This window comes from Stomoxys calcitrans, chromosome 1 (assembly GCF_963082655.1).
Source record: "Stomoxys calcitrans chromosome 1, idStoCalc2.1, whole genome shotgun sequence".
Lineage (NCBI taxonomy): Eukaryota > Metazoa > Arthropoda > Insecta > Diptera > Muscidae > Stomoxys > Stomoxys calcitrans.
Window position 1 is genome coordinate 201,059,159 of NC_081552.1, and position 27,807 is coordinate 201,086,965.

The window sequence follows — 27,807 nt, forward strand, 5'->3', positions numbered from 1 at the left end:
GCCTTTTTTTCGCGGCCAACAGACACCGGTACTTAGGTGGGGGACACAATACCAGACATCAATCAACTTAGGGGTATGGAAAATAAGTAAGGCTTTTGTAAGTACCGTGGAATTTCTAACTTCAAATTTTCTTTGCAAATGCAAATTTTGCCCATGAACATTCCACTAAGGAACAGGGGTAAACTTCTCACATATCAATGAGTGCAGTCCGATTCAATTTTAAGCTCAATAATCAGTGGCCTCCTTTTTTATAGCCGGGTCCGAACGGCGGGCCGCAGTGCGACACCTCTTTGGAGAGAAGTTTTACATGGCATAGTACCTCACAAATGTTGCCAGCATTAGGAGGGGAAAACCACCGCTGAACATTTTTTTTGATGGTCTCGCCAGGATTCGACATCACATCCCCACACACCTTCACCAAAACAAAATAATGATACTCTTTCTCTCGCATCAGTTTCTTCTCTTACTCTCACTTATCTCATGCAACCACATTATGTCATTTCTTATTTTAATTACTTTGCTTTTCGGAAAATTTATTTTCATATATATTCTTCACATGTATGGAAAAATATTTTTCGATTGATGGCAATTTCATTAAAATCCATTCAGACGTTTGGCCGCGATATAAATACCACAAACTCCAAATAAATACCAAAACCCTTGCCAATCTAAAAATATATGTATATTATAGTAATTAATTATTTTGATCGTATGTTTATTTAAAAAATGTATGTTTTCATCACAATGCCAGTAATATCTAAAACAAATATCTAATTTTCCTATATACATTTTTTCCAAATGCCCCTGTCCAAAAATGAAAACAGACAAACAAATCTTTTGCTTTCGCCATGCAAACATTTACTTTTAAGTCTACAATTTAACACTTTGGAAATTTTCAAGATTAACACCTTTGATTTCACACTTTAAATTGTCATAGAATCGTTGCTTATCTACGCCTCCCTCTTAGTTATGGAACATAGAGGCATAAATATTTGGAGAACACCATGTTTTTAGCCAAATGTCTCAGTGATTAACATGCAAGTGTTAACAGATTCTATCTCTATCTGTGTCTAGTCAATGTACGAACCTGCATGGGTTGATTGCTCCTCTATGCCATACGGAGAAGTATCATAGCGACCATATGGCGGTTCGATGGAAACAAAATATAAACCATAAATTAAGTCGTCAAATGAAGCAAAGACATTTACGATTTGCTTTGATTAACCAAGTGAATGCTAAGAAAATATCGCTACCACATTGTATGGCATACAAAAGTAAATAGAAGTGCGTATTTGTGCCAAACGTTTTGGGCGAATTTAATCGAACAAGTTATTTAAGATAAATAAACATAGTATTCTTCAATATCGGAATAATAATCAAATTGTTTGATCAAATTTCAGAATAATAATCAAACATTTCACTAAAATGTTTGCATTGTATTGGTGTGGGTGAACAGTGTTTTGCATTGAGAAGAAAAAGCCTATCAAAATGGGCTCCATATTTTCATACTCTACAGCACCACAGTGGCACAGGGTATTATAACTTTGTGCATTTGTTTCCGCAACGCTAAGAGCTCGACCCATCGATAAGTATACCGATCGGCTTAGAATCAATTCCTGATACGATTTACCTATGTCCGTCTGTCCGTCCGTCTGTCTGTCTGTCTGTTTGTCCATGTATTCTTGTAATCAAGTTACAGGTCGCATATGTTGTCCGATTTTCATAAAATTTTGCACAAATCCCTTTTTTGGTCCAAGGACGAACGCTATTGATTTTGAAAAAAATCGGTTCAGATTTAGATATAACTCCCATATATATATTTCATCCGATGTGGCCTTTTAAAGCTGTAGAAGCCACAATTTTAGTGTGATCTTTATCAAATTTGGTATCAGATGTTTTTTTTTTGACATCCCAATATGTGTGCAAAATTTCATCAAAACCGGTTCAGATTTAGATGCAGCTTCTATATATATCTTTCATCCGATTTGACCTATTAAGGCTGTAGAAGCCACAATTTTAGTCCAATCCTTACGAAATTTAGCACGAGATGTTTCGTGTGACGTCTTAATACGTGTGCAAAATTTCATTAAAATCGGGTCCGATTTAGATATAGCTTCCATATATATCTTTCATCCGATTTGGCCTATTGAGGCTGTAAAAGCCACAGTTTTTGTCCGATGTTTACCAAATTGAGCATGAAACACTTCTTTTGACGTCTCAATATGTGTGCAATATTTCATTAGAATCGGATCAAATTTACATATAGCTTCCATATATATCTTTCATCCGATTTGACCTATTGACCATATATAAACATTTTTTCCACTAGCCGAACGCAGAATAGCGTTCCCGAACGCTGAATAGCGCCTCGATCTTCTGCGCCCATTTTAAAATCTCTGACAACAAGTTTCATGGTGTCTTCCACCACTTGATTTTTCCATCGGTCTTTTGATCGTCCCGGTTTGCCTTTAAAAGGCTGATTTGCTGGAGCTTCTTCATCCATTCTGATAACTTGATCTAGCCAACGCAGCCGTTGTATTTTGATACGTATAACTAAACAATCTTCGTCATACAACTGGTGGTTCAAACGACGCCCATATTCTCCATAAACGCAAACTGGTTCATATATTTTACGAAGAATCTTTCTCTCAAACACTCCAAGCACTCCTTCGTCTGCTCTCGGGTAGTATCAGTGTCTTTTATAGTGTAACCTTCGTCTGTCGAGAGGTGGCCTTGTTTCTAAACTACCTACATAGTCCAAAGTAGCAGCTGTTTGCCAGTATTATTTTTCGCTTTATCTCAAAACTGGTGTCATTCGTTTCGGTCATGGCGGTGCCGAGGTAGATAAAGTTACTGACCATCTCAAAGTTGTGGTTGCCAACTTTCTCCAGTTTCTGTATCTGTTCAAGGCGTTTTGGGAGTTGATGCCATCCATTTTGTCTTATCTCCATTTACTGCCAGACCCATTTTCACTGACTATCATTCGATTTTTTCAAAGGCTGCAGTTACTACCTCCAGTGACCGACCCGTGATATCCATGTCGTCGGCATAGAAGAGTAGCATGTTTTGTCTTGTGATTAGTGTGCCCTAGCTGTTCACATCTGCATCTCGTATAATCTTCTCCAGCAGGATATAAAAGAGATCACATGATAGGCTGTCTCCTTGTCTGAAACCTATTGTAGTTTGATATTAAATGGTTCCGAGAGATTATTTCCTATTCTCACTGAGGAACGTGTATCAGCAAGTGTCATCCTGCAGTAATTTTGCAAGGATACCAAACTCAGACATGGCTTAAAATACCTTTGAACATAATGGGGTAACGAAAGCGGCTTTGTAGTCAACAAAAAGATGGTAGGTGTTGATTTGTCCTTCTCGGAGATTTGGCGCAGTGTGAACATTTGATCCAGCGTGCATTTACCAGGTCTAAAGTCGCATTGATAGGGCCCAATTATCTCCAGGATTTGGCTCAGTGTGAATATGTGGTCCAGCGTGGATTTACCAGGTCTAAAGTCGCATTGATAGAGCCCAATTATCTCATTGACTTTAGGTTTTAATCTTTCACACAGTACGCTCGAGAGTATTTTGTATGCGATGAGGGAGGAGACTGTATTTGGGACATTCCTTCTTGTCTCCTTTCTGGTGTACGGTTCATAGTATGCTGAGGTTCGAATCATCGGGTATATGTTCTTCTAGCCAGATTGCGCAGACAAGCTGATCCATACGCCTTATCAGCGTATCGCTTCTGGTCTTAAATAGTTCAGCGGGTAATCCGTCGGCTCCTGCTGCCTTGTTGTTCTTCACTTGGGTCACTGCTACATGGACCTCATTCTGACTAGGAGGTAAACGTTCTTTACCACCATCATTGATTGATTGGTTCTGCGGTATCCTCTGCGCCGCCAGCGTCGGACACCAGCAGTTGGGGAAAATGTTCTTTCCATACCCTCAGCACACTTATTGTAACAGTTACCAGATTTCCTTCTTTTTATCTGCAGGAGGATGTGCCTGCACCAAATCTATCGATTTGATGTTTAATTCTTTGGCAGAATTTGCGGACTTCATTCTGACTCCTGTACATCTGAATTCGTTCACACTTTCGTCTTTCCATTTCCTTTTTCTTTCTGCGGAATAGACGTTTTTCTTTTCTCCTTTTCTTCCGATACCTCTCCTTCATACGTTGCTACTGATTGCAGAGTTGCTCTGCATGCCGCATTTTTGGTTTCAGTAGCTTCTCGACACTCTTGGTTGTACCATGGGTTTCTTGGGGGAGGCTTCCGGTACCCAAGTACGGGTTTCGCGACATTTTCCAAGGAGAGGGCAATGGATTGCCACTGCGCCGTTATATAATCGGGACAAGGATTGCTTTCATCAAGCAGTTGGGAGTATGTCGTTGCCATCTCTTGAGTTTGCAGCTTTTCAATGTCCAGCGACAGAGCAGTGTCAGATCGTACTTTCCTCTCCATGTTCAAGCGGCTGCGAACCTTTGCGCAATAAGGTGAAGATACGAATCGGTGTTCGCTGGGGTTCGAATCCTGGCGAGACCATCAGAAAGAATTTTCAGCGATCATTTTCCCCTCCTAATGCTGGCAACATTTGTGAGGTACTATGCCATATAAAACTTCGCTCCAAAGAGGTGTCGCACTGCGGCACGCCGTTCGGACTCGGCTTTTAAAAGGAGGCCCCCTATCATTGAGCTTAAACTTGAATCGGACTGCACTCGTTGATATGTGAGAAGTTTGCCCCTGTTCTTTGGGGGAATGTTCATGGGCAAAATTTGCATTTTACTTACTATTTATGTAGGATTGGGGATCGTACTGTGCCAAGTACGGTCCAAATGGTCTATAACCTGATATAGCTCCCATATAAACCGATCTGCCGGTGTGGAAGCCGCAATATTTGTCGGAATTGGGTGAAATTTTGTAAGCACGGTCCAAGTCGGTCTATAACCTGACATTGCTCCCATATAAACCGGTCTCCCGATTTGACTTCGTGAGCCCTTGGAAGCCGCAATTTTTGTCCGCTTTGGTTGAAATGTTCTGACTTCCAATAACTGTGCCAAATCGGTCTATAACCTGATATAGCAACCACGTAAACCTGTCTCTCGATCATCCTTGTTCGGTTCCTGAAAGCTTTAATTTTTGCTGGTTTGACAGAAGTTTGCTATGTCTGTGGAAAGCATCATCATGACATTTCAAGTCGATCTGTCGAAAGCACTCTAACTTTCGAATGAGTAAAGTTAGATGCTTGAAATTCTGCACAATTACTTCCTACTAGTAAAGGTCGGTTGGGATTGTAAATGGGCCATATCGTTCCATGTTTTTATATAGATGCCATAGAAACCGATCTTGGGTCTTGACTTCTTGCGCCACTAGAGGGCGCAATTCTCACCTGATTTGGCTGAAATTTTGCATGAAGTGTTATGTTATGACTTCCAACAACTGTGCTAAGTATGTTTCAAATCAGTTCACAACCTTATATAGCTGCCATACAAACTGATCATGGGTCTTGACTTTTTGCGCCACTAGAGGGCGCAATTCTCATCCGATTTGGCTGAAATTTTGCATGAAATGTTATGTTATTGGTTGCAACTACTGTGCTTAGTCGGTTTATAACCTGATATGGCTGTCATATATACCGACCTTGGATCTTAACTTCTTGAGCTACTAGAGGGCGCAGTTCTTATTCGATTTGGCTGAAATTTTCCATGAAGTGTTATGTTATGACTTCCAACAACTGTGTTAAGTATGTTTTAAATCATTTCACAAGCTGATATAGCTGCCCTATAAACCGATCTTGGGTCTTGACATTTTGCGCCACTAGAGGGCGCAGTTCTTATCCGATTTGGATGAAATTTTGCATAAAGTGTTATGTTATGACTTCCAATAACTCTGTTAAGTATGGCTCAAATCGGTATATAATCTGATTTAGCTGCCATATAAACCGATCTTGGATCTTGACTTCTTGAGAATCTTGAGGGCACTATTCTTATCCGATTTTGCTGAAATTTTGTACAACGGCTTCTCCCACAACCTTCAACATACGTGTCCAACATGGTCTTAATCGATCTATAGCCTGATGCAGCTCCCATATATGCTTCTTGAGCCGCTACAAGGCGCAATTCTTATCCGAATAGACTGAAATATTACCCAATGACTTCTACTATGGTCTTCAACATTCAATTGACTTATGGTCCGAATCGGACTAGAACTTGTCATATCCCCAATAGCATAACAATTCTTATCCATTATTCTAAAGAACTTGACAATTCATGCCATGGTGAAGGGTATAAAAGATTCATTCCGGCCGAACTTAGCACGCCCTTACTTGTTTTATATAAGACAAGATGTGGTTGTTTTAACTATTTGCACTTTTCTATTCCCCAATTCCAGAAATTTTGCACAGTGACTTCTCCTATGACCTTCAACCTACGTATCGAATATGATCTGAATCGGTGCATAACCTGATACAGCTCCCACATAAACCGATTTCTTGAGTTTACTCCTAGAGGGCGCTGTTGTTATTAGATTTGGCTGAAATTTTGCACAGCGACTTTTTCTTTGACCATCAACATACGTGCCAAATATGAATTGAATTGATCCATAACCTGATATAGCTCCCATATAAACCGATCTTCCGATTATACTTATTGGGCCTCTAGAGGGCGTAACTCCTGTCCGATTTGGCTGAAATTTTGCACAGCGACTTTTTCTTTGACCTTTAACCCAAGTCCCAAAATATGATCGGAATCATTCTATAACCTGATATGGCTTCTATATAAACTGATCCCCCGATTTTACTTCCTGAGCCCTTATAGGGCGCACTTTTTAATCGATTTGGTCGAAATTTGTCAAAAATAGCATACTTTTTGGGCCTCTAGAGGGCGTAGCTCATGTCCGAGTTGGTTGAAATTTTGCAATGCGACTTCTTCTGTGACCTTTAACATACGGAATCGGTCTATAACCTAATATGGCTTCTATTGGGTTGCCCAAAAAGTAATTGCGGATTTTTTAAAAGAAAGTAAATGCATTTTTAATAAAACTTAGAATGAACTTTAATCAAATATACTTTTTTTACACTTTTTTTCTAAAGCAAGCTAAAAGTAACAGCTGATAACTGACAGAAGAAAGAATGCAATTACAGAGTCACAAGCTGTGAAAAAATTTGTCAACACCGACTATATGAAAAAGCCGCAATTACTTTTTGGGCAACCCAATATATAAGGTGATCTCCCGATTTTGCTTCCTGAGCCCTAATAGGGCGCACTTCTTATCCGATTTGGTTGAAATTTGTCACAATAGCATTTAGCATTGGTCTCCAACATGGTGGAGGGTATATAAAATTCGGTACCGGCCGAACTAAACCACTTTAAATAATATACCAAAAAAAAACTGTTTTTGAAGTTTTTACCCACTGTGCTCTATGGTCATGGCTTTAAGTATTATTGTTATGTTTATTGCTTGCCATCAATATATCAATTTTTAAGATTGTTTGTTGGATGAATGGATGGCATATGGAATTGATGCCCGCTAGAGTGTCCATCACGATGATGATGATGAGCTCTTGTCCTGGCCCTCTTTCCCCAAAATCACCTTAGGTTAGGTCGGTCCAGTTCAGTCCCATCTCATCTCATCTCATCTATTCCGAGAATGGCATTGTGACCATCAATTGTTTGTTTTGAGTGGATGATTGCTCTGAGTGTGTGTGTGTGTGTGTGTGTGGCCACTATATGCCATAGTGGTTTTTTAATGGGATTTTCTTCCGTTATTCAGCATTTTGCTTGTTGTGCTCAGAATCTTTCATATGGTCTAATCGCTTGAGTGGTCGCAGTAAGCAAATATCTCTCGCAAAGAAAATCAAAATTTTCTATTCCCCCACTCGCAGCTGAGATGTTACTTGGAAATGTTTAAATTTCAAATTATTTCATTAATGGATTTTGTTTTCGTTAAAATTTTTTTTTTTTTTTTCGCTCATATTTGTTGTGGTAGTTTTTAGTGTTAATTTTTCTGTGCCTCCGATAGAAAGTGTTTTTGAGCGGTTGTTGTGCTATACTCAGTGTGGTGCCCAGGCATATGTCCAAAAAAGAATTTCATAGAAAAAAAAATTCTTAATAAAAATTCAAAATTTTTTCATACACAACAAAATTGTTGAAAAATTAAAGTTTTGGCTATAACCCACCAAAAGGGGAAGAATAGAAAAAAAAAAACAAAACAAATTTGTTTTCAGAGAATCTATTTGTTTTTTCCCTTTTTTGAGCTGTGCAAATTCAATTCTCATCGCGTTTTCTACAGCCAGTATTTGATAAGAATGTCAAATTCGTTGTCACTCAAATTGGTAAGTCAACTCAAGTGAGATTGAAATGCAGATAAAATGCCAATCAATATGCCACCAAAGAAATACAAAAATTACTCGCACAGGTAGGTAAAGAGCTGCACACAGCGGCTCAAGGTGAAATGTACTGCATTGGCTCCAAAAAAAAAACTGTTTGATTACATTTTAATTTAGTCCAATTTTTTTTTTATTATTTATTAAGCATGGTCGTAGTAATTGAAATTGTCTTAGGGGGGAAGAAGAAGCAAAAACAAGTAACGAAAGTCAAAATCGTGCGGTGCCCACTATAGCTACTTTATAAAGACAGTAGCGTGATTTCAACAGACAGACGGCTAGATCGTCTTAGATTTTTACGCTTATTAAGAATATTTTGGGTTGCCCAAAAAGTAATTGCGGATTTTTCATATAGTCGGCGTTGACAAATTTTTTCACAGCTTGTGACTATGTAATTGCATTCTTTCTTCTGTCAGTTATCAGCTGTTACTTTTAGCTTGCTTTAGAAAAAAAGAGTTTGAAAAAATTATATTTGATTAAAGTTCATTCTAAGTTTTATTAAAAATGCATTTACTTTCTTTTAAAAAATCCGCAATTACTTTTTGGGCAACCCAATATATACTTTATAGGGTTGGAAATTGATATTTTGTGGTGTTGCAAACGGAATGACAAAATGAATATACCCCCATCCTTCGGTGGTGGGTGTAAAAACAGACAAAAAAAAAAAAAAATAGACAGAAAGACGGACAGGCAGAAAAACAGACAGCCAGAAAGACAGAAATACAGAACGACTGACTTTTACTAAAGTTGGCAGAGTGAAATGCCTTGGAGTCCTAATACACGACCGCTTCAAATTCAATCAGCTCATGGAATACGCTGTTAATAAGGGATCGATTGTGAACAGCGCATTTTCCACAATTATGCCAAACATAGGCGGCGTGAGACAGAGCCGAAGAGTGCTACTCGCAAGTGTCGTAAATTCTTGTCTACTGTATGGAGCCCCTGCTTGGGACCGAAGCTAAAGACGTCTTCAAGATCCCACATGACATACATAGCTCGACGAAACTCTCAGAGTGTGCAGTTTTTTTTTAATGCAATCAACCAACACGCAGGGGATGTCCCCTATATATGCAAGGCATTGCGTTGGAGAGGGTAGTTAAGGATTGGGGGGGGGGGGAAAGAGGGAGTGGTGTTTATTGACACTTGCTTTGAACTTCTGACTGTCGTAAGTAGCGGGAAATACATCCGCCGGAAGTCGATTCCACATACGAATCGTCCCTGCGAAAAAAGAATTCTCTCGGTAGTGCATGGTCCCATCAGCTGGCCAATCGATTACAAACTGGTGCGCGCTTCTAGAACCCCTTGCATTTCCGACAAGCAACGTCAAATCGGGAATCAGAAGACTAATCTCCGAAGAACACACACCGCGGAAGAATCGATAGAACAGCACCACACAACCCAGCACATGGTCCCATCAGCTGGCCAATCGATTACAAACCGGTGCGCGCTTCTAGAAAATCTTGTATTTCTGACAAACAACCTCAAGTCAGGAATCAGAAGCCTGATGTCCGAAGAACACACACCGCGGAAGAATCGATAGAACAGCACCACACAACCAACATGTTGGAAACAATAGAGTTGGATACTCTACCAATCAACTCCAGCGCCCGCCTCAGGACACTGTCAAGGATGATTTTGGAGCTGCGGCCCATATATGCGAGTTTTATTCCATCTTCGTACTACTACTACGTACATAGTGTAGAGTTTAATAAGACCAGAGGGGGTGAAATATTTCTTAGACCGCTTAAGAAAGCCCAAGCATTTAAATGCTTCCTTCGACACTTCGAATACATGTTTTGACCAACGGACATCATATTATATCTTCACGCCCATAACATCAAGAGCCTCGGACTGCTTGATATCTACAACGGCGATAGCTATTGACGAGTGTAAAGTGTCAGTAAATCGTTTGTGGGACAACAAACAGCATTGCGTTTTGCGTGCATTTATATCTACTCTGTTCATTCGACCCCACTCGGAAATGGCCAGCAAATCCTGGCAGAGTGTGACATCCATAATCCACCTACTGTCTTGAATCTCTCAAAGACTAGGCCTATGATCGAATGATAATGAATGTCATGTCATGAATGCTGTCATCCGCGAACGAGTAGATCTGATTCGAAGTCAGACTCAGTAGATTGTCAATGAAAATAAGAGAGGGCGAGAGGACAGAGCCTTGTGGTACTCCTGCGGTCAATCTACATTCGCCAGCTGAGAAACTATCTGCAAGAACTCATACAGTTCGATCTCTGAGAAAACTCGATATGAATCGGGCGAAGTTATTACCGACACCAAAAGCGACAAGCTTTGAAAGTAGTGCACCGTGGCAGACCCTATCAAATGCCTTGGAGATATCCAGAGCCACGATGCTACTCCCACCGAACTGATGAATAGAGCGATTTCAATGTTCAGACAGAAATGCCATTAGGTCACCTGTGGAGCGATTTCTGTGGAACCCATATTGCCGATCGCTGAGAAGACCATTGGACTCTAAGTATCTCATAAGACGGTAATTGACCATGTACTTCATAAGCTTGGAAAGCGCAGAGCATAATGCTATTGGTAGTTAATTCGCAAGATCGGTTGCCTCACCCTTCTTGGGGTTAGGCTGCATGTTTGTAATCTTGCAACACAACCATCACAAGCGACGCAGCACACGTGGTAGCAGGGATGATTCCCTTTGATATGCTTGCTAGGAAACATTCTGCTATATACAGCAGAGTACTCAAGGACGGAAGCACGCCAAGAAAGGCCATTTGTAGATCTGAGAGAGTAACAACGATGGTTAACTGACAGAGGCGATGGGATAATTCCCCAAATGGCCGTTGGTCTTTAATAACTAGCTGGACAGGGCCCGCTCCGCTGCGCCTTCTTTCACTCTCTCTTATTTTATCTGAGCTTTTAACTGCCACGGTCAGGAAAGTCCTGTTTGGGGGTGCTAGTATGGCCTTTCAGATATTTCGAGATCATATTGGTTCTTTACGCCTAAATATCTTTCATTAGAGCCTGATATGTTATGGTTGGTAAATATGTACGGTGTGAGGGTATTGTCATACCCTCATATATCAGATTCGTGCTCTAGTCTCCCCTCAAATAGGGGGAGTTTAGGTGTATTGCACGAGACACCTAGGAATACATTTTTGTGTCAGATTTGTAATCTACTTTAAAATACTTTCCATTTGATACCCATATTGCCCAAAGCGGTAAGGGTGTCCTGTTGGGTGGTGTTTTGGGGGGGTGGGGACCCCCCTCACTTATGGTGACATATTAATGCCAAGTTTGTACTCTACTTTCAAATACCTTTCATTTCATACCCATATTGTCCCATTCGGTAAACATGTCCGTTTGGTTGATTTTGGGATGGGGCGTCCCCCCAGTTTATTTGACCACAAAATTGTATACCATTGTCGTGTTTTTAGGGTGCCATTAGGTGGCATGCAAAATTTCGCTTTAATTGGTGCACCCATCTGGCGGTTTTGAAAATAGAGGTAGCGGGGAGGGTCTTTCATAAATAAACAGCTATAGGCAGATCATATAGTAACCGTCATGCTAGAATCGAAGGAAGAATCAATTGGAACGCAATAGGCGCGTATATAGGGGTAGTTCGCAAAAGATTGAATGAGGAAAATATTGCCCACATTTGATAGCTCTTACGCATTCTCCTCACTTGTCACCATAATTGTGTGAGGGGAAAACTACCGCTGAAAAATTTTCTGGTTTGAACCTAGGCGTTCGGAGTCATAGGCGGACATGCTAACCTCTGATCCACTGTGGCATCCAATAACTGCGCCTCGGAGGCCCATTCATTACCTCATCAAATAGTACTTCGCCTGCCGAAAATTCTCCTTTTCTGGCATATCCGCCCGCCTTTTAATTTCCCATATCCGGTAAACCATGTCAGCGCTATATAATGAGCTTGCGGTTTATTCAGGCATTCTTAACTTACCGCCGCGCACATTGAGTTATTGTTTGACCTCGAATCCAAGGCCTTGAGCCACATAAATGCAGAGTTTCGAAGGCCAGAGTTTTCCAAGGCCTTGAGCCACATAAATGCAGAGGTTCGAAGGCATTAAACCACATCCCAGGATTTTATTAGCGGCTATCATAATGCCACAGACTTTAACCTGAAAGACCTTTACATTCTGGGCGACGTAAGACTTTAACCTGAAAGACCTTTACATTGTGGGCGACGTAACGTTGTTAAGTGCCTCGAAGTAGACCCCCAATACTTTCGTTAATTTCACCTTCTGTACCACTAATTGAGAGGCTAAGTCCTCTTCCAAAAATTTTAAGAACATTTTGTACTGCTTAGAAAAATATATTAGAAATTGCGCCTTTTTCCCTTTAGGAACGCTTCAAATCGGTCTATAACCTCTTATAGCCCCCATACAAAACGAACTCCCGATTTGACTTCTGGAGCCCTTACAAGCCGCAATTTTTGTCCGATTTGGCTGAAATTTTGCATGCGGTGTTCCGTTACGGCTTCCAACAACTGTGCCAAGTACGGTCCAAATCGGTCTATAACCTGATGTAGCTTCCATATAAACCGATCTCCCGATTTGACTTCTTCAGCACCTAGAAGCCGCAAAGTGGGCTCCCAAGATACGGCCCGGCCGAACTTATCACGCCTTAACTTGTTTTTTTTTCTTATATCAATTCAAACTCTAAATATCGTTTTCCCCCCGTAGGTATCTACATGCCTTAGTTAGACATTTGAAAACTCAATTCTACATAAACATGAAAAATATTTGAATTATTTAATACGAAAAGTTGTTACTTTAGTTTGTTGTTATTGTTGCTGCTGCTGTTCGACAAATTTATTTGGCATGACAGCTTGTTGTGACAATTTGACAATTACTGCACTTTAGAAAAAATCAACACAACTGAAATTCGTGAGTTTAGTATTTTTGATTGAGACAACACTGTTATTTGAGGGGTATGTGGATAAGGGTTGCCATGTAAAGTTTTTTTTTTAAATTTTTTTTCTGAAAAAAAAAAAAAAAATTTAATTTACAAAAAAAAAATATTTCTTAATATATGAACCAAATTGTTCTAGGATGGGGGTATACTAATTTCGTCATTCCGTTTGTAATACCTCGTAATATGCGTCTAAAGTATATATATTCTAGATTGTCATGACATTTTATGTCGATCTAGCCATGTCCGTCTGTCCGTCTGTCGAAAGCGCGCTTTTTCTTTCGAGAGAGAAAGCTAGGCACTTGAAATTTTAAACAAATACTTCTAATCAGTGTATTTCGGTGGGGATTGTAAGTGGGCCAATGTTTTTATATAGCTGCCATATAAACCGTTCTTGGGTCTTGACTTTTGGAGCCACTAGAGGGCGCAATTCTTTTCCGATTTGGCTGAAATTTTGCATGAAGGCTGAAATTTTGCATGAAGGATTTTGTTATGACTTCCAGCAACTGTGCTAAGTATGGTTTGAAACGGTCTACAACCTGATATAGCTGCCATGTCAACTAATCTTGGATCTTGACTTCTTGAGACACTAGAGGGCGCAACTCTTTCCCGATTTGGCTAAAATTTAGCATGAAGTGTTTTGTTATGATTTCCAACAACTGTGCTAAGTATGGTTCAAGTCGGTATATAATCTGATATAGCTGCAATATAAACACCGATCTTGGATCTTGACTTCGTGCGCCACTAGAGGGCGCAATTCTTCTCCGATTTGGCTAAAATTTAGTATGAAGTGTTTGTTATGATATCCAACAACTGTGCTAAGTATGGTTCAAGTCGGTATATAATCTGATATAGCTGCCATATAAACCGATTTTGGATCTTGACTTCTTGAGCCACTAGAGGGCGCAGTTCTCTTCCCATTTGACTGAAATTTTGCATAAAATGTTTGGTTATGACTTCCAGCAACTGTGCTAAGCATGGTTTGAAACGGTCTACAACCTGATATAGCTGCCATATAAACCGATCTGGGATCTTGACTTCTTGGGCCACTAGAGGGCGCAGCTCTCTTCCCATTTGGCTGAAATTTTGCATAAAGTGTTTGGTCACGACTTCCAGCAACTGTGCTAAGTATGGTTTGAAACGGTCTACAACCTGATATAGCTGCCATATAAACCGATCTGGGATCTTGACTTCTTGGGCCTCTAGAGGGCGCAATTCTTTTCCGCTTTAGCTGAAATTTGGCATGAAGTGTTTGGTTGTGATTACCAAAAACTGTGCTAAGTATAGTTTTAAACGGTCTACAACTTGATATAGCTGCCATATAAACACCGATCTTGGATCTTGACTTCGTGAGCCACTAGAGGGCGCAACTCTTCTCCGATTTGGCTAAAATATAGCATGAAGTGTTTTGTTATGACTTCCAGCAACTGTGCTAAGTATGGTTTGAAACGGTCTACAAATTGATATAGCTGCCATATAAACCGATCTGGGATCTTGACTTCTTGGGCCTCTAGAGGGCGCAATTCTTTTCCGCTTTAGCTGAAATTTGGCATGAAGTGTTTGGTTGTGACTTCCAACAAATGCGCCAAGTATAGTTTTAAACGGTCTACAACTTGATATAGCTGCCATATAAACCGATCTTGGATCTTGACTTTTTGAGCCACTAGAGGGCGCAGTTCTCTTCCCATTTGGCTGAAATTTTGCATAAAGTGTTTGGTTATGACTTCCAACAACTGTGCTAAGTATGGTTTTAAACGGTCTACAAATTGATATAGCTGCCATATAAACCGATCTTGGATCTTGACTTTTTGAGCCACTAGAGGGCGCAGTTCTCTTCCCATTTGGCCGAAATTTTGCATAAAGTGTTTGGTTTAACTTCCATCAACTGTGCTAAGTATGGTTTGAAACGGTCTACAAATTGATATAGCTGCCATATAAACCTATCTTGGATCTTGACTTTTTGAGGCACTAGAGGGCGCAGTTCTAATCCCATTTGGCTGAAATTTTACATAAGGTGCTTTGTTATGACTTCCAGCAACTGCTCTAAGTATGGTTCAAGTCGGTATATAATCTGACATAGCTGCCATATAAACCGATCTGGGATCTTGACCGCTTAGGCCTCTAGAGGGCGCAATTCTTATTCGATTTGACTGGAATATTGTACAACGGCTTCTGAATCGATCTATAGCCTGATGCAGCTCCCATATAAACCAATCTCCCGATTATGCTTCTTTAGACCCAATTGCAGCTCAATTTTTATCCCAATGGACTGAAATTTACCCAATGGCTTCTACTGTGGTCTTCAAGATAATCCACGTCGAAAAATGTTCACCCCAGGATTCTGGGAGGAGAAGTTATCATTTTCGTCATCTCCGACCACATTGCCCTCAATTTTGAAATGAAGTTTTTATGTTTTCCCCATTTCAATATAAAACCCACCAAAGCCCTATGATTTCAGTCAATCAGTCAGTGCTTAAATTGACTGTCCATTGATTTCCATTAAACACTGAATTGCCTTTTGTAAGACACGCATACGATCTATGGTATTGAGCATACAATGTTGTAAGGACGCATTCAAATCTGTTCTTTCTTAATTTTGTTTTTCTATGTGTCATCTTGGTTGAATTCCTCCATTTGATCAGCCTAAACCCGGGTCATCAATTCTATTTGGTGTGAGTGATTTAAATGATGCCACGCTTAAGTGTTTGCAGCCATAAATGTAAATCAATTTACACTTTGTCTGCTAGCAGGCCATATATTCAGAGGAGATACTGCACGGGCGAGAAGCTGAATAGGCCAATAAATAAAATAAAAAATATTTTGCCAGACATTGTCATTGTATCATTGCATGAATTGCAAATCTTACTGGCTGCTGTCAAATGTTGTACATACTTAGTTTGAGTGTGGATTCTGGCCAAATTAGTTTAGAACAAAAATCAAGAAAAAACATGCGGGCCGAATCTTGGGAACCCAACACCATGGACTCTGCTAAAATATGGAAGCCATATCTAGTTATAGACCGAATTAGACCATAGTTGGCGCAGTTGTTCAGATTCATAACAGAACCTTATATGCCAAATTTCAGCGAAATCGAATGAAAATTGAGGCTTCAAGCGGCTCAAGAAGTCAAATCGGGAGATGGGTTTATATGGGAGCTACATCAGGTTCTTGACCGATTTAAACCGTACTTGGCCCAGTTGTTGGGAGTCATTTGAGAAGACTATGTCCAAAATTTTAGACAAATCGGATGAAAATTGCGGCTTCTAGGGGCTCAGGAGGTCAAATCGGGAGATCGGTTTATATGAGAGCTATATCAGGTTATAGGCCGATATGGACCGTACTTAGCACAGTTGTTGGGAGTCATAACAGAACACTATGTGCAAAATTTTAGACAAATCGGATGAAAATTGCCGCTTCTAGGGGCTCAAGAAGTCAAATCGGGAGATCGGTTTATATGAAAGCTATATCAAGTTATTGACCGATTTGGACCGCATTGCTCTTAATTGTTGGGGGTCATAACAGAACACTATGTGCAACATTTCAGCCAAATCGGACGAAAATTGTGGCTTCCAGGGGCTCAGAAGCCTTGCAGGAGGCAAGGGTGGTGTTTATATCCAAACCCCGCAAGGCAAGTTATGCGACACCTAAGGCCTAAAGACCCGTAAGCCTTATGTCCTTTCTACTCAAAACCATGGAATGTATTGTGGACACCATGATAAAGAGTAGGACGTTCAGCGAACTGCTCAAATACAAACAGCATGCTTATGTTAAGGGAAGGTCGGTGGAGACTGCCCTTCACGAGGTTTATGCACAACCTCGTGAAGGGCAGTCTCCACCGAAGAATAGAAGAATCCTTCGATGCCAAAACGTCCAGCCAGGCATTATACATTGACATCGAGGGAGCTTTTAACAATGTGCGGACCGACACACTGATCCATACCTAAAAACCAGTACCGGGTGGACCCGGTCCTTAGAGACTGGATGAACCATATGCTAAGGAACAGGTGGATAAATTGTGTGTTCCATGGCATAAATATAAGGAAGAAAGTGGCACAGGGCACGCCACAAGGGGCATTTTATCGGCACTCATATGGGTGACCATCATAAATGACCTATTACGGATGCTGACTGAGGACTGAGGGATTTGAACCCGTCTGCTACGCAGATGATGTTATGACACTTCTAAGGGGTAAGCACCCGAACGAGCTATGCAGAAGGGCCGAACGGGTCTTGCATATGGCATATGACTGGGCTAGATCGAGAGGTCTCAATGTTAACCCAGAAAAGACTGAAATAACCCTGTTCACGGGGAAGACGAAGGTGGGCCAATTTAAGGCACCAAGTTTCCTCAATAAGACGATTTCGATTCGGATAAGGTCACATACTAAGGTGTGAATTGGAAGTGCCACATTCAGGAGTGTACTGAGAAGGCTCACAGATGTTGGGCACTATGTAGACGGACCGTAGGCTCAAAATGGGGCCTGAATCCGAGGATAGTCCACTAGCTCTACAGGAGCGTGATTAGACCAATACTTACTTACGCCTCAGTAGTTTGGTGGACTGCTATAGAGAAAGAGTGCAACATAGGGACCACACAACAGGTTCAGAGAACATATTGTCTTGTCATAGGCGGAGCGACTATTCTAGATATCCAACTTAATTGACATACAGATTAAGTGTGAGGCAGCCACTGCGGCTATGAGACTTAAAGCGATGGGAGAATGGATTGGGGATGGGAGCAGCTCATACCAGCGCGCTATAATCGAGGCGACGATAGGAAACCCGGAAGGAAGGGAAGAGGTTTCCGATCGAATACCTGAGACGACACTTGAGGTAGAGTGCGAGGCACTGCTGCCATCGGCACAGTCTTGGATTAACGGAACCCTAGCATTGCCATCTGGAAGATCATGTTACACGGATGGATCAAAGCTAGAGGACAGAGTGGGTCTGGGGGTGTACATTGAGAACCCAGGGACTGCACCTGTTTTAAACTACCTGACCATAATAACTGTAGGCGGAGATCCGGGCAATCACGGAATGCGTGAAGTGGTGTGGTGCTAACTCGACGTCCTCGAGTGTAAACATCTTTACCGACAGTAAAATTGCCATAAGGGCCGTAACAACCAGGACGGTAAGGTCACGAACTGTCTTGCAGTGTAAGAAGGACATTAACGCCTTCTCTGAGAATGACAAAATCCGCATTGTTTGGTTGCCGGGCCATAACGCAGTAAGGGGAAATGAAAGGGCATACGATTTGGCGGTGAAGGCCAGAGGACTGCCGTCAATAAACTTGGTTAACCCCAAAGCCTTTCGGGTTGACGCAGTCCGAGTTAAGGGAGTGGGCGACGAATGCGCATGCAACATTGTGGAACAGCGAAACGGTCGGTAGGATGGCGAAAATCCTATGAGGGGATCCAGATCGTGAGAAGACGAGGCTATTACTGAAAGGAAGCAAGAAGGAGGTCAGTATAGCTATTGGTATCATAACGGGATACATAGGACTGTGAGCTCAAAATTGCAAATTTTGCCCATGAACATTCCACTAAGGAACAGGGGCAAACTTCTCACATATCAATGGGTGCAGTCCGATTCAAGTTTAAGCTCAATGATAAGGAGCCTCCTTTTTATATCCGAGTCCGAACGGCGTGTCGCAGTGCGACACCTCTTTGGTGAGAAGTTTTACATGGCATAGTACCTCACAAATGTTGCCACCATTAGGAGGGGAAAACCACCGCTGAAAATTATTTTTTATGATGCTCTCGCCAGGATTCGAACCCAGGCGTTCAGCGTCAAAGGCGGACATGCTAACCTCTGCGCTACGGTGGCCCCCAGGACTATGAGCTCACTTGTGTAAAATCGGTGTGGCAAGTGATAGCATGTGTATGGAAGTTGGAGCATTTCCTTTGTCATTGCACTTAGGTAGAGACACAATACCAGACATGTACCAATTTAGGGGAGTGGCATGGAAAACAATTAAGGATTTTGTAAGTAGCACGGAATTCCTAACTTAAAATTTTCTTTTTAGAGTTTACTTTATAGTTTTTAGAGCGCACAACAAGCCGATTACTGGCTTAGGTGTATGTTCAAAGTGACATGGGGCGGATTAATATCTGCACCCTCTTTTCAACCTAATCTAACTAGCACCCCAGTGATCCTTTTCGCTATCCCCTTTTTAGTGTGGGACTCTAGGTAGTCACTCAGTTTGCAAATTGCAAATTTTGCCCATGAACATTTAACTAAGGAACAGGGGCAAACTTCTCACATATCAATGGGTGCGGTCCGATTCAAGTTTTAAGCTCAATGATAAGGGGCTTCCTTTTTATAGCCGAGTGCGAACGTCATGCCGCATTGCGAAACCTTTTTGGTAAGAAGTTTTACATGGCATAGTACCTCATAAATGTTTCCAGCATTAGGAGAGGAAAACCACCGTTGAAAATTTTTTCTGATGGTCTCGCCAGGATTCGAATCCAGGCGTTCAGCGTCATGCTAACCTCTGCGCTACGTCGGCCTTCAGTCAGTTTACTTGTTTTATACTTTGGAATAAATCCTCGATTTGCTCACTTTGACTTCTTCATTTTTTATTTTCCTCATGAGCTTGACGTTGCTCGTTTCTTTCTCTCTCTTGATATCTTCCTGTGTAAAGCTACACCATCTTGGTAGCATTAGGACTTTTGATACCCAACTATGGATTTCGCAATACTTTTCGTAGTACGGGCAGTACTTTAATATGGTTTAGTAACATTATGGAAAGAAGGGGAACTGCTTTCCTCTTAATATCTTTAAAGAACGTTCCATATGGGTCTAAGTTTTAGAGTTTATATATCCAAACATCCCATTTTGTTTAACTTGACATACATATTTCCCCTCCAATGACTTCTAACCCCATACATGTCACATTTTCCCAGGCAGCATCCACCATCCTCATAATGTTGGTTTTTATCACCATGTACTTCCACATGACTTGAGTTCCTCTCCATTCAGCGCTACTAAATACTAACAATGCGCTTTGATTTGAACTGTGCGTGGTTTTTGTTTCAACTTCGCACAAGTGTTTCACAACAATTTATGCCTCATTTATTCCTGTCTCAAAGTATTTTATTTTACATTTTAAACTAATGGCGCTCTCTGTATTGATTTGAATTGATTTGAGCAAAATGGAAACGAATCGAGTAAAAAAAAATCTTCATAAATTAAGGCTGGTGTATTGCGTCAAAACATTGCAATTCTCGAGGTTATGACGCGAGGTTTTACGCTCCATTCTTTGGTTTGGTTTTCTCTAAAAATGTTTGAGATGTGTATCAAAGCGGTTTGTTGTTGTCTCTGTTGTTGTTTTATATCAACATGTCAATGTAGTTTTAATGAAGACTATTTATGTATGTATTTGCATAGCATCGCACATCATGTGTTGTACAGCATCCGGTTAAGGTATAGAGCTGCTGCAGATATCGTTATTTGTGAACTGTCATGGCGAACACAATGACCGAAACCTCTGTTCTAGCTAATGACAAAAAAGCGGTACAGTGTCTCAAATGTAGATTGGACCATTAGTCATTCATGCAGAGGTTTCTGACCCTTGTCCCCTAACTAGCCAGTTTGTACAAACAAGTTGATGCATTTGTCTTATCAGTGTGTTGTCTCCGCTCTTAAATAGTTAAGCTGGCAACCCATCGGCTCCTTGCGCCTTATTATTTGTTATCCTCATTATTGGTAAGCACTCGATACCGTCATTGGGCATTGGTTTTGAGGCACCCTCGTCACCTCAACAATACCAAAACAATAATTTTGGGAAAAAGTTCTCTTCGTATTCTCTGCTCACTCTTCGTATGGGCATTCCATTTTAAAAAGGGGTTTTCTACTCACTATAGAAACAAAAACTCATTGGTCTAAAGCTAAAAAAAATCCAACATTTGTTGACGTTTGATTTTCTTAGAAACTAGGTCGAAAGTAGATTTTCATTGGAAATTTCGTGCAAATATTGTTATTATTGAAAACTTCATCAACATTGAACAACAAGAGAATTATTTTCAATGTTGGGTTTTCATAGAAAATTTTGTCGACTTTTATTATCATAGATTTTTTTCTTTTTCCTGGTGTTTATTCACTTTTCATGTTTTTCTTAAGAAGTGTCGGACTTGGTATTGGTAGCAATAATGTATGTATAATCAAAAATATTGAACGAACGTATGCTTTTTTATTGGTTTATATGTACACTAGGGAGGGTAGATTTTTTTTTCCTTTCAATCGTATAGCGCAAACTACATAGAATTCTAAGAAACTTCTTTGAAGAAACCATAAATCTAAAATAAAATCCCAATCCGTAACTTTTCCAAGAAAAAATAAACGCTAGAAGTCGAGAGGTGCCGATTAGGATTTGATTTTAGACCCATGTTTTTTTCGGAGAATTTTCTTAGAATTTTATGTAGATAACGTTTTTTTTTGCATCCCTACTAATCAACCCACCCTGATGTACACTCTCATATTACGTAAAGAATTGCCCTCCCCCATTAAATGTGTAGATTGTTGGTAGGTGTTAATAAGAATTTTATAATAATTTTTGATTTTCAAAATTCAGAAAGTCAACTGAAAAGCAAAGGAACACAACAACCTAAGTAGAAATAAGAAAAAAAAAAAAAATACAAAAATAAACTAAAACAAGTAAAAAGGCAGCCGGGCTGAACTTTGAATACCCACCCCCTAGGGTATATATGTAAACTCCCTTTCGTCACAATCCAGTGAAACTGGATAGCTTATGCACTCAAATTCGCCACAGACATTGAGTGGTCTAATAAATATAAGTCACTGTTCATTTTTGTAGAACAAAATGTTGGTCTGTTTTGGCAGCTATACCCAAATATAAACAGATTTGAACCATAAGGGACAGGGATGTCGACTAGTCTAACATTTTCAGACAATAAATATGCTTTTTATGGAATTAAGACGCAAAAATAGAAGGTCGGTCTATATGACAGCTAAATCTGGGTAGTTTGATCTGATTCATATCTGAGTCGGATGTCGGAAGGCTTAAACCAACACTCTATTTCACATTTTGACGAAATCGGGTAATAAATAAAGCTTTTATAGGCTTTAGACCCTTAATCGGCATATCGGTCTATATAACAGCTATATATTAATATCGTCCGATTTTTTTAATACATGGGTCAGATGTTGGGGCGCTTAAAACAACTCACCGTTTCAAATTTCAGCGAAATCGGATAAAAAATAAGGCTTCTATGGGCTTCAGACCCCTCATCGGCAGATCGGTCTATATGGCAACCATATCCAAATATAGTCCGATCTGAACCATATTTAGGTTGGATGTTGGGAGGCCGAAAAACAACTCACTTTTTCAAATTTCAACGAAATCGGGTAATGAAACAAGCTTTTATGGGCATTAGACCGTTTGTCGGCAGATCGGTCTATATAGCAGCTGTATCCAAATATAGTCCCATCTAATCTATATTGAGGTCAGATGTTGGGAGGCTTAAAATAACTCCCTGTTCCAAATATCAGCGAAGTCGGATATAAAATAAAGTTTTTATGGGCTTCAGACCCATTATCGGGAAATCGGTCTATATGGCAGCTATATCCAAATATAGTGCGATCTGAACCATACTTGCGTCGATTATCGGGAGGCCGAAAAACAACTCACTTGTTCAAATTTCAACGAAATCGGACAATAAAACAAGCTTTTATGGGCCTTAGACCCCTTATCGGCAGATCGGTCTATATGGCAGCTATATCCAAATATAGTCCGATCTAAAACATATTTCGGTAAGATGTCGGGACGCCTAAAACTACTCACTGTTCAAAATATCAGCGAAGTCGGTTATAAAATAAAGTTTTTATGGGCTTCAGACCCTTATGGGCAGATCGGTATATATGGCAGCTATATCCAAATATAGTCCGATCTAAATCCTATTTGGGTAAGATGTTGGCACGCCTAAAACTACTCACTGTTTTAAATTTCAGCGAAATCGCAAAAAAAATAAAGCATTTATGGGCATTAGACCTTATATCGGCAAATCGGTCTATATGGCAGCTATATCTTAATATAGTGCGACCTGAACCATATTTGGGTCAAATGTCGGGCGGCTTAAAACAACCCGCTGTTTCAATTTTCAGCGAAATCGGATAAAAAAATAAAGCTTTTATAGGCTTCAGACCCTTTATCGGGAGATCGGTCTATATAGCAACTATATCCAAATATAGTCTGACCTGATCCATATTTAGGTTGAATGTCGGGAGGCCTAAAATTACTCCCCGTTTCAAATTTCAGCGAAATCGGGTAATAAAAAAGAGCTTTTATATATATAGTAGCTATATCTAAATATAGTCCATTCAGATGTGGGGAGGCCTAAAACTACTCACTGTTTAAATTTCGGCGATAGCGGATAAAAAATAAAGTTTTCTTGGGCTTTAGACCTCTTACCGGCAGATCGGTCTATATAGCAGCTATGTCCAAATATAGTCCCATCTAATCCATATTTAGGTCAGATGTTGGGAGGCTGAAAATAACTCCCTGTTCCAAATTTCAGCGAAATCAGATAAAAAGTAAAGCTTTTATAGACTTTAGACTCCTTACATAGGCATCCCAACTTCCGACCTAAATATGGTTCAGATCGGACTATATTTAGATATAACTGCTCGATCTTGGGTTTTGACTTCTTTAGCTGTTGTTGGTATTACTACCAACAAATGTGCCCGGGTATGGTCTTAATCAGTTGATAACCTGATATAGCTGCCATATAAGCCGATCTTGGGTCTTGACTTCTTGAGCTTCTAGAGGGCGCAATTCTTATCCGATTTGGCTGAAATTTTGCACGAAGTGTTCTTGTATGACTTCCAACCTCTGTGCCAAGTATGGTCCAAATCAGTCCATAACCTAATATGGCCCCCATATAAACCGATCGCCCGATTAGACTTCTTGAGCCTTTAGAGGGCGCAATTCTTATCCGATTTGGTTGAGATTTTACATGAGATGCTTCGATATGACTTCCAACAACTGTTATGGTTCATATGGTTCAAATCGGTCCATAACCTGATATAGCTGCCATATAAGCCGATCTTGGGTCTTGACTTCTTGAGCTTCTAGAGGGCGCAATTATTATCCGATTTGGCCGAAATTTTGCATGAAGTGTTTTATTTTGACTTGCAACAAATGTGTTAAGTATGGCATAATTCAGTCTATATCTCTGATATAGAGCCATAAAAAGCCCATCTCACGATTAGACTTCTTGGGCTTTTAAAGGTATCAATTCGTATCCAGGTATCAATTTCGTATGACTTTCAACCACTGTCCCAAGTACGGTCTAAATCGGTTTATAACCTGATATAGCTGCCAAATAAAAGGGATATCCCAGTTTGACTTTTTTAGCCTCTAGAGGGCGCAATTAATACTCGATTTACCTGCAATTTGGTGGTGGTGTTTTTATATGAATGGTGATTGTCTATTTGAAAATGTCATTCAAAGAATTTGACAAATGCGATCCATGGTGGAGGGTATATAAGATTCGGCCCGGCCGAACTTAGCAAGCTTTTACTTGTTTTTAGTTTACGTTGCTTTTGAAATGTTCACTCCCGTGCATTTATAAGCCAAAATATTCTTATGGTGAATGTTTCCAAATTAAGATTTTTTTTTATGCAAAAAAATTATTGCCAACGATATACACGATCCTTGTGACACTTTAAACTGACCAAGTTATGCTTATCTAATTTACTATATTTTCCCCATCTCTCTCAAAAAATCTATCATTTTCACTATTCAACAAGAAATATTTTTGGATGCTGATTGTGCAGACATACATATATATTTTTTTCTTATTCTACCAAGCAAAAGAAAAATTTTTAGTAGAAAACTTATATTAAAATGGAAAATATTGTATTAAATAATTTTAGAATTTACTTTCGCATTATGACAACTTGTTGTGTTGTTGGCAATGTATGGCACAAAAAAAACTCATATTTGATCAGCTAAGCGAGAGAGCATCTGCTAAATAAACAAATCAAGCAAAAATGTTTTGACATAGAAATTCAAAAATGTAGTTTCCTGTTTGCCTATTCTTAGTGCTAAACTAAGAAACAAATTCTATTTGGCAGACTTTTTTTTGTTTTTATAAGGGTTAAATCACAAAACGGCCAGCGAATATTTGAAACGACAAGTAGAAACAGCAGTCTTTTCTGCTTTCCCATTGCCAGCAGACAAACATTTTTTGCCATTTTGAATAACAAATTTTGTTGAGTGTACCTTTTAAATTTCCAATAAAACATTTCTTTTGTTAAAATCTCTGTCTTGGCCTCTTGGGCCTATGTTTGGTGTGGTCTCATACCACTTTACATCTTTGCGACAGTTAAGTGTCGCTATTTTAACATTTGGCCTGCACTCATAGGCAGTGTTAACATCTATCCACAAACACATTGTAGTTGCTGTATTTATTATGTCAGTGTGTTTGCGTGTGGGTGTGTGTGAGATGACGTACTCAATTTCCTTATAATGACCGTGCAGGTTGTAATTGTTTTTGGTGTTTGTTTACTTACATTTCAACTTTTGCCTCTAATTACCAACACTTAGGCATGTACAGGCCTCTTTCTACCTACTCTCTCTCTCTCTCTCTCTCTCTCCCTCTGCTATAATTCACCTTCTCTGGCTTGTAGTGTAGAGAACAGCTGTTTGTTTGATGTACTCTTTGTTATAACTGCGGCAATAAACGAATGCCTTAACACTGACAGAAGTTTATTGTAAAACCTTCGTAACTTTTATTGCTGCTGCTGCTGCTATTGTTTCTTTTGTTGTTGGTGCTGTTGTTGTTTTACATTTATACCCCCCATTTATTAATAAATAAATTTTCTCATGACTTGTTATTTTTGCACAAAACAAATGGCGGAAAACTATTTGTTACGTTTCATGATAATCTTATAAAGACAATGGGGTTGCCAGCGTGGTGCAATAAAGGAGTAAATAAAAATAAGTAAACATGTGCTAACTACGGCCGGGCCGAATCTTGGGAACCCACCACCATGGATTCTGCAAACAAATTTCCACAAATGAACTCAGTTGAAGATATGTGCGTATTTTACGTACCAAGTTGCTAAAAATCAGGCACAAAATCAAGTTTTTAGAGGCCGTAGAAGACTAATAGGGTAATTGGTTTATATGGGAGCTATATCAGGCTATTGACTGCTTATCAAAACACTCTATGCAAAATTTCCGCCAAATCGGATAACAATTGCGGCTTTCAGGACCTCAAGAAATCAAATCAGGAGATCGGTTTATATTGGAGCTACATCAGGCTATTCACAAATTTGCACCGTACTTGGCACAGTTGTTGGCAGTTGGAAGTAAAAGCTCAAGAATTCAAGACCCAAAATAGGTTTATATGGCAGCTATATCAAAAAATGGACCAATTTGGCCCATTTACAATTCCAACTGACCTACACTAATAAGAGGTATTTGTGCATAACTTCAAGTGCCTAGCTATACTCCTTCGAAAGTTAGCGTGCTTTCGACAGACGGACGGACATGGCCACATCGTCTCGACGTTCTGAGTCGATCTAGCCATGTCCCTCCGTCGTCGAAATCACGATAGCGGTCGAACAGCAAAGCTAGCCACTTGAAATTTTGCACAGACACTTAATATTGATGTAGGTCATTGGGGATTGCAAATGTCCCATATCGGTTCAGATTTAAATATAGCTCCCATATAAACCGATATAGTTTCCATATAAATTTCAACGTTGGGGGGTCCGTTTTTACTATTCCTTTGTTTCTCATAGTAGTTCATAGTTTTCCGGAGGCTTGTTACTGGCCCAGCGACCCAACCGCATGGGTTTTGTGGGATTGCACATGTATCCCTCGTTGTGGCGAGCCGCTTGCTTTAAGATCCGACGCTCGCCTCCAGCCGCTCTTAACCAGGGAACATGATTAAGATTACCAGAGCGGCGAAACGGCTTCCTGGAAGCTTTTCTGCGAACAGGTCGATAGCGTTAATGAAGCCGCCAAGATAAAAAAGTTTCTCTCAAAAACCCATGTCCAAACTGAAACTTTAGTAGATGACATGGGAGTGCGAGCAGAGACAACGCAGGACATGTTGAGGCTTTTGATGAAAACCCATTTTCCTCAGGATACGAAGGGACTCACGGAGACACCGGAATCTTGGAATAATGACGTTGATCGAAGGTTTATAATAACGCAATTTACGATAAAGGAATCCTTGAGGAGCTTCAAACCATTTAAGTCACCCGAACCTGATGGAATATTTCCGGCGTTACTGCAGAGAGATGCAGAGTATCTGGCGCCTCATCTGGCCAAAATGTTCACAGCGTGCCTATAACTTTCATATACTTCGAAAGCCTGGCAGGAGGCAAGGGTGGTATTTATACACAAGCCCGGCAAGGCAAGTTATGCGACACCAAAGGCCTACAGACCTATAAGCCTTACTACTCCTTTCTACTCAAAACCATGGAACGTATTGTGGACACCATGATAAAGAGTATGACATTCAGCGAACTGCTCAC

General features: G+C 40.2%; 1 protein-coding gene across 3 annotated transcripts in view; it reads left to right on the forward strand.

Annotated features, from left to right (window-relative positions):
- The window catches only part of LOC106088605 (cAMP-dependent protein kinase type I regulatory subunit), a 178,939-nt gene that overhangs the window by 90,362 nt on the left and 60,770 nt on the right, over positions 1-27,807 (forward strand). The window contains exon 1 of one of the 3 annotated variants that reach the window (XM_013254196.2): positions 8,108-8,328. The exons of the other annotated variants lie outside the window; for them this stretch is intronic. Coding sequence (XP_013109650.1) covers positions 8,302-8,328 — 27 coding nt within the window. The 5' untranslated portion in view covers positions 8,108-8,301. Of the gene's footprint in view, positions 1-8,107; positions 8,329-27,807 lie in introns of those variants that run through there. 3 annotated transcript variants of the gene reach the window in all.